General features: G+C 33.8%; 1 protein-coding gene across 1 annotated transcript; it reads left to right on the forward strand.

Annotated features, from left to right (window-relative positions):
- Positions 1–367: 367 nt before the first annotated feature.
- LOC131652979 (aspartokinase 2, chloroplastic-like) lies at positions 368–5,972 on the forward strand. Its single transcript, XM_058922983.1, has 14 exons — positions 368–460; positions 540–959; positions 1,241–1,323; positions 1,467–1,507; positions 2,568–2,722; positions 2,839–2,988; positions 3,106–3,201; positions 3,277–3,393; positions 4,182–4,301; positions 4,391–4,483; positions 4,565–4,681; positions 4,858–4,974; positions 5,116–5,178; positions 5,417–5,972. The coding sequence occupies exons 2-14, from the start codon at positions 591–593 to the stop codon at positions 5,552–5,554; spliced, it is 1,659 nt and encodes a 552-aa protein (XP_058778966.1). The 5' UTR covers positions 368–460; positions 540–590; the 3' UTR covers positions 5,555–5,972.
- Positions 5,973–7,955: the final 1,983 nt, after the last annotated feature.

Below are 7,955 nucleotides of genomic sequence, written 5' to 3' on the forward strand. Positions count from 1 at the left end.
GACATATTTCTTAAATAAAACATTCCGCTTAAGAGTGAGAATGCTAAAACAAGGACTTTAATTTTCTCTCAAAAATTATACTAATAATCTTAAATAATAAAATTATTTTTCTTACATAAAAAAAATAAAAACACGTATTTTTTAAAATGCAAAATAATAAATAATAGTCAAGAAAAAAGATTAGTGAAATGACCCTTCAATTATATATATATATATATATATATATATATATATATATATATATATATATATATATATATATATATTAAATTTTTTAAATTTAATAATGTAATAAAATATCATTTCTAAATAAATAATTAAATATTAAAAACAGAGTATATACATATATAAGAACACGGTTTAGAAGAGTGCCGCCGCGTCTCTCAAATCATTCATTTCACTGTCTGCTCTCTCTCTCATTTCCATTTTAACTTCTTCTTCTGAAGCTCCTTCTTTCCAGGTTTCTTCATTTCTTCAATTTCAATCCTCATTATATTTTCTTTTTTCCACAACACCATTTCATTCTTCGTTTTTCGCAGATCGAGCTTCGGGAGCTACAAATTTAGATTCAATTTTCAATCTCTTCATTCATGGCAACAAGTTTGTTACATCTTCAATGTTGTTACGGAGTGAATGCGAAACCTAATCTTCCACCACTGACGTTGCCGCAGAGAACGAACCTTTTTGTTCAGAGTCATGAAACGGCGTCATCGTCGTTGAAGGTCACGTGCAAGTCTTCGAGTGATGTGTTGGAGAAGCACGTGATCGAGAATGGGAGGAACGTGACGAGTGAAGATGAAAACAGAAAGAGTTACACTTGTGTGATGAAATTCGGTGGCTCGTCAGTTGCTTCTGCTGAGAGGATCATGGAAGTTGCTTCTCTTGTTATGAGTTTTCCGAAAGAGATACCTATTGTTGTTCTTTCGGCTATGGGAAAAACCACTAACAAGCTCTTGCTGGTATAACATTCATTTCTTTATTGAAATATGCTGAAAACACTTAAATGTGTTTAAACTGTTTTCATATAAGTTGTTTTTATAAACTATTATATGGTGTTTATTGAATTAAGCTATTATAAACATGCCATAAAATATTTTAATAAGCTCTCACAAACACTTACTTAAGAACTTAAGCTCTTATAAAGAGTAAATAAGCTACTCCTAATTTATTTGTGAAAGATTCCTTTGTTTTCTGATGTTGAAGAACTGATGTTGGTTTTGTTTTTGTTTTTTGTTATTAGGCTGGAGAAAAAGCTGTGAGTTGTGGTGTTACTAATGTCTCTTGTATTGAAGAGCTTAGCTTTATAAAAGATCTGCATCTCAGGTTAGAGCAATGAGGTCCTTTTTTCTTTTGCAATTATGACAAAAGTTTTGGAAGAAAAACAACGAACATTCACTTTAAAAAATAGAAAAGAAAATTATTGTATTCTCTATTGATGTTATGTTATATTCTTACCTGCATCTCAGGACTGTGGATCAGCTTGGAGTGGACAGATCTGTTATTGAGAGTGAGTTTTTTCTTTTGGTCGCAGTATTGATCATTTGATTGTTAGATTGGATGATTTGTTTGTTTTTGGATTAAAATGTTCTTCTCAGATCATATCACTTGGCACACTCTATTGTGTGTGTGCAGCAATTTTACTTGTAGGCTTATAGATGCTGAAAATGCACTTGATTATTTCTTTGATCAAAATACATACTTGCATTTTTTCTGACATTCGATATCTTACAAACAATTTTTGTAAGGTTAAATTAGGCCCAATCCGAATTTGAAAATCGTATCATAGTTTATCCAAGATCCGTTGAACCACCCATTATCGAGCAATAGGTTAGGATCCAGATGTCTACTCCTAGGCATGAGGGGTGGATGTTGGGAGTTCTACATTGTGGATGAAATATGATATGAAAATGTATAGAAAGTCCAGACGTCATTTTTATAAAACCAAAAGCAGCAGCTACGTTGCACATGCACTAGTTTCCATGATGAATTGAATTTCACCCTTGCATATGAGTTACATGAAACTATTTATACCATAATTCTGATTCCCGTCTCAGTAGATATGGAAGTTTGTAGTATGAGCTTTGTTATGTTATACAATTTCAAGATGGACTATGGCTCTATAAATGATCCAGAAAAATAAATTAGTGTTGATTGGATGCCGCTGTAGATCATAGAAATAGGATTGCTTATGTTTACCTGGATTCAGTAAAATGAATCAACTATTAAATTGAAGGTTTTAATAGTATAAATCCTTCTATTGGCTTATACGATTTACAAATCTGCTGAGTTATACCAGTAAAACACGGAAGATTGTGTAGCCAATGAAATTTCTAATTGATATTATAAGAAATCACAGACATCTGGGAATCCAACTTTCATTTCGTATCTCTCAAACCAAGAAAAAGCGTAACTCTGTTTTTGATTGAAGTTGCAACCTTAACAAGTTTTTCATTTTGTTTTATCAATTTTGGACCTTCTTTATTCTCAATATGTCTGCTCTGTAATTTTCACATATTTTTATTCCTTTTTGTTGTTAACTTGGTTTATGCACGTCAAAATATTTTCAGAGCACCTTGAGGAGTTGGAGCTACTTTTGAATGGGATAGCAATGATGAAGGAGCTAACTAAACGAACTCAAGACTATTTAGTTTCTTTTGGAGAATGCATGTCTACTAGGATCTTTGCTGCATATCTTAATAAATTAGGTGTCAAGGCCCGCCAAGTACGTGTTTTTATTGTTTATTTAAATCTTATACATGCTGTAACTAAAAGGTTGTTAGTATTTATTTCTATTGTTGTTCCTGATCATAGTTTGTTGCTAATATATTGGTCTGACAGTACGACGCATTCGAGATTGGTTTTATAACAACTGATGACTTCACAAATGCGGATATTTTAGAAGCTACTTATCCAGCTGTTGCAAAGAGGTTGCATGGCGACTGGCTCTCTGATCCTGCAATTGCAATTGTTACTGGCTTCCTCGGAAAGGTAATTGTGATATATTGCTTTTCCAATCCTTTTTTTTTTAATTTTCTTCAGGATTTTGTGTAACAAAAATGATAATTTTATGATGAAAATAAATGGAACTTGTTTTTCTTCTTGAAGGCCCGAAAATCATGTGCAGTGACAACACTAGGTAGAGGTGGCAGTGATTTGACAGCTACAACAATTGGGAAAGCGCTAGGCTTACCTGAGATCCAGGTTTGTGCATAATAACACAGTTCTACATTTCAAAATGGTGACAAGAAAGACATTTAATTTCAATCACATACACAGGTGTGGAAGGATGTCGATGGTGTCTTAACCTGTGATCCCAATATATACCCGAAGGCAGAACCTGTCCCCTTTTTGACCTTTGACGAGGCTGCTGAGCTAGCTTACTTTGGTGCTCAGGTATCCTCACCCTTACCTATTAACTTATCTAGCTCTTATTTATGACAAAAAGCCATACAATCTCTCTTGTATGGTTTGAAAAAGATATTAGATTCTTATTCTAGCTTACATTCTTGGATCTGCTTTTGTTTTGAATCACACTTCTATAATGTTACTTCATAGATGCTATGTTTTTTTGTAAGCTTCATAAATGCCGTGGTTTTATTGATTTTCTTTGATAGTAGGAAAAACTTACTACTGAGGGGGAAAATTCCACTGCACAATTACATGATTCAATTACCATTTTGTTTCACAATAGAGAACCGCATAAAACACAGGAAGAAATTCTTTGAATTCTTATTGTTACTAGAAGAGATTATTCTAAGGTGAAAGTGAAATCAATGTTACCTGAATAAGTTATTCCTAATGTAGTTGCCAACAATGTGAAAGTAAGCGGATCGTTGTTTTGAAGCTACACTTGTTCATGAATATTGATAAAAAAAAGCCAGCTGTACCACTTTTTTGGTATGCTGTTATTGACAAAAAGACATTATTTTGGGCTGCGACATAAGCATTCAGTAATATAAGATTTTTTGTTCTGTTAATAATAATCTGATATGTCACTACTTCAATGTTATCTAATTTATTAGTGAGTGAACCCAGTACAAAGGATGATATCTCTGATAATCACCTTTCGTGTTGTTGTGAGGAGCATGACTGTTGTAGATCAAATGGATAGACTTGCAAGTTGGGTTATCAGAATTATCTTATTTTGACTAAGTTTAAACCATTTATTCTCTGATCCGCAGGTTCTGCATCCGCAGTCTATGAGACCTGCTAGAGAAGGTGATATTCCAGTTAGGGTTAAAAATTCCTACAACCCTAAAGCTCCTGGTACTCTCATCACCAAGGAAAGGGATATGAGCAAGGTTTGTAGAATTTTGTTTTGCAATAAAAAGTAACTTTTATATTAAGTAAGACTTGCACAATATTTAAGTTTTCCATTTGCAACCTACAGGCAATACTAACAAGCATTGTTTTGAAACGTAATGTGACCATGTTGGATATAGTGAGCACTCGCATGCTTGGTCAGTACGGTTTCCTTGCTAAGGTGAGAGTTAATGCCTTTCAGACCTGTCAACGTTGTCATTGAATGCCTTCTGTTTTTCATACTAGTACATGTATACAACAGGTGTTTTCAATCTTTGAAGATTTAGGCATATCAGTTGATGTTGTTGCTACAAGCGAAGTCAGTGTTTCCTTGACTTTGGATCCATCAAAGCTATGGAGCAGAGAACTAATACAGCAGGCAAGTGTAAGGCATTTCCATATCTTTGATCAGTTTATTCACTCAGTGAAAATATCCCCGATGAACTTATGTAGACAAATGCCTGCTCGATAATGTGTTTGTTAGTCACAGTGGTGTTTTTTGTTTCCCAACAATGTCATAAATTTAATTGTATGCCTTCCTTTGTTTTTAAGCAGGAACTTGACCATGTTGTTGAAGAACTAGAGAAAATTGCTGTGGTGAATCTTCTACAAAATAGATCCATCATCTCTCTCATCGGAAATGTTCAACAATCATCGTTAATTTTGGAGAAGGTTCTGTATTATTCTCTCTTATTTAAATTTAATTCACATTCTTCATTTTTTATTAATATTTTTAGATTTAATTGCTTTTTGTAGCATCGTAATATTTTAGTTGGTCACATAAGAAAACCGCTGATTAACATTCTACTACAGGCATTTTGTGTTCTTCGGCGACTTGGTGTCACTGTTCAAATGATCTCTCAGGGTGCATCTAAGGTATGTATCCACTTAATCAACTCTATATTATCCTCCTAATATATTTTTCACTCTTTTTTAGTTTTGCTTCAAGGTGGTGATGATGAAACATATTATGTTGTATAATAGGATAAACTTTCCTCCTCCATCAATATTATTTTGGCTTTCAAACACTGTCAATTCAGGCATTTTAAATACAAGACATCAAAATAGTTTCATTCTCATGTATTCTATCTGTTCTCTGTTTTGTTTTTGCCAGGTGAACATTTCATTGGTTGTAAATGATAGTGAAGCAGATGAGTGTGTAAGAGCTCTCCATGAAGCTTTCTTCGAAACCAAGTTAGAGTTCCAGAAGGATTACACAAATGGAAACGGTTCTGTTGCTAAATCATCTTAGGAACAATTTTGAGCCTCAATTCTTTGTCCCGAAGATATATATTCCAATCTTAAAATGCTTTTGTCAACCAAGCAATTTTCAACTCATTCTAATCTTGTTCGATTGAGATGTAGCAATGGCAAAGCATAATAAGTGTATACTAGTCGAGAGTATTGCTAGAGTAGCGTGTAGTTGGCCTATATTTTAATAAACCATGACATGCCAGAAGCTCCAGAAGTTCTCTTCATGTCTTTTAATGAGCATGTATTATAGGGGTTCTATTTGAGATATTAACATTATTGATGTAACCTATGTTATTGAACTGAAAAAGTTTATTTTTCAGGTTCAACTAGTTGGATATTTATTGTCATGATTCTTAGAATGTATTGATAATGTTAGTGCATCTAAGTAATTTGAGGAGCCTTTTTCATCTTGATTTAAGTCAAATATGATTAAATTTGTGAAGCAGAGTTATACTTTTCCATAGCTTTTCAGGAACATGTTTCCTGGCAACTTACAAGTATAGAAAAGAACGTTGGGTACCTTCCCCTTATATGACATTTTCTAGTGTCCCACTCGATGTTGACATAAGTGATGCACACAAATGTTATGAGCTTAAATATGTCCAATCATTTGGGAGATAATATCTCCGTTTTTGTTATGAGCTTAAATATAATTGTTGTATGAAAAAAAAGAAACTTTGAAAGATTTTATAAAATTGTCCTTCATTATTAGTATCGAGAAGATTAAAGTCCGGTTTGTTTCAGCTTTAAGAAAATGATTTTTTTTTTTTTTTTGTATTCTCGAAAATAGATTTTATAAAATAGCTTTTTTAAAATATTACAAATATTTTTATATTCATTTTTTATAAATTAAAAAACTAATTTTGACATTTTATAGCATAAACATACATTATTGAAGATCAAAATATAGTTGAAATCACAACATTTTTAAAAAGTTGTATTTTAAAAATGATTTTTGTGAATAATAATATTCATATTGAAGAACAGTTTATTCATGTGGAGGTTAGGGATGTGAATAATAATATTCAGTATTATGCTACCATTGTATATGCCATGAATAAAAAAGATAATAGGAAAAAGCTCTGGGATCACTTAGATATTTTGGGAAATAATATGAATCTTCCTTGGATTGTAATGGGAGATTTCAATAATGTTTTGTCTTGCCAGGACAGAATAGGTGGGAACAGTGTTCATGTTAATGAGTATAGTGATTTGGCTGCAATGATTCAGAGACAGGGCTTGTTTGAAGCTCCTACTAAAGGGTGCCATTTCACATGGTCTAACAAACACACCATTGGTGTTATCTACTCAAGGATTGATAGGCTTCTTGGCAGTGTTCATTAGTTTCAGCAGTACCAGAATGTGAGTGTGGAGGTATTACATCCTAGCATCTCTGATCATTCCCCCATACGAGTTAGCTGGATATCTGCCCAGGCCAAAAGGAAGTTTATGTTCAAGTTTGTGAACTATGTTACCAAGCAGGAGGGATACCAGGAGATAGTTAGAAATAGCTGGGATCAACATATCCAGGGCAATGCTATGCAAAAATTGTGGAGAAAGATGAAGAGATTGCAAAGGCCCATTGGGCAGCTTCAAAAAAGATTCAGCAACATTCAACTCCAGATTCAACAGGCCAGAAATGATCTTATTGAGGCTCATCAACACCTTTTGGTTAACAAGTTTGATGCAACAACTATTGAGCAGGTCAAGAGTAAAACTGATAAAGTTGTGGAGCTGAACCAAATGGAGGAGAGTATCCTTAAGCAGAAAGCCAAGGTGGAGTGGCTTCACCTAGGGGATGGCAACAATGCCTTCTTCCATAATACTGTGAAGGAGAAAAATAAGCATAAGAACATGACAACTCTTCTATCTCTGAAAGGTGAAATTCTTACTAGCAAGGATGAGATTACTAAGGAGATCTTAGATTTTTATACTCATCTAGTGGGGACTGCTACAACTAGTTTGCAGGGGATTGACAATGCCTGCATTATGAATGGTAGTATGCTCTCAAGGGAAGATGCTTTAAGCCTTATTAAGCTTGTTACAGATCTGGAAGTGTGGAATGCCCTGAGCAGTATTGGTAACACCAAAGCTCCTGGTTTGGATGGTTTTAATTCATACTTCTTCAAAAGCTCCTGGCAGATTGTGAAGGGTGATGTTGTGGCTGCCATTCAGGAATTTTTCAGGACTAGCACTATGCATAAAGAGCTGAACTGTTCTCTTATTACTCTTATTCCCAAAAATACTGAGGCCAAGACTATTAAAGATTGGAGGCCTATCTCCTGTTGCAGCACTTTCTATAAAATTCTTTCCAAGATTTTGACTACCAGATTGAGAAGAGTGATAGGATTTATAGTGAATGACAATCAATCTGCATTCATACCTGGCAAAATTATCCA

This window comes from Vicia villosa, linkage group LG2, assembly GCF_029867415.1.
Source record: "Vicia villosa cultivar HV-30 ecotype Madison, WI linkage group LG2, Vvil1.0, whole genome shotgun sequence".
Taxonomy (NCBI): Eukaryota; Viridiplantae; Streptophyta; class Magnoliopsida; order Fabales; family Fabaceae; genus Vicia; species Vicia villosa.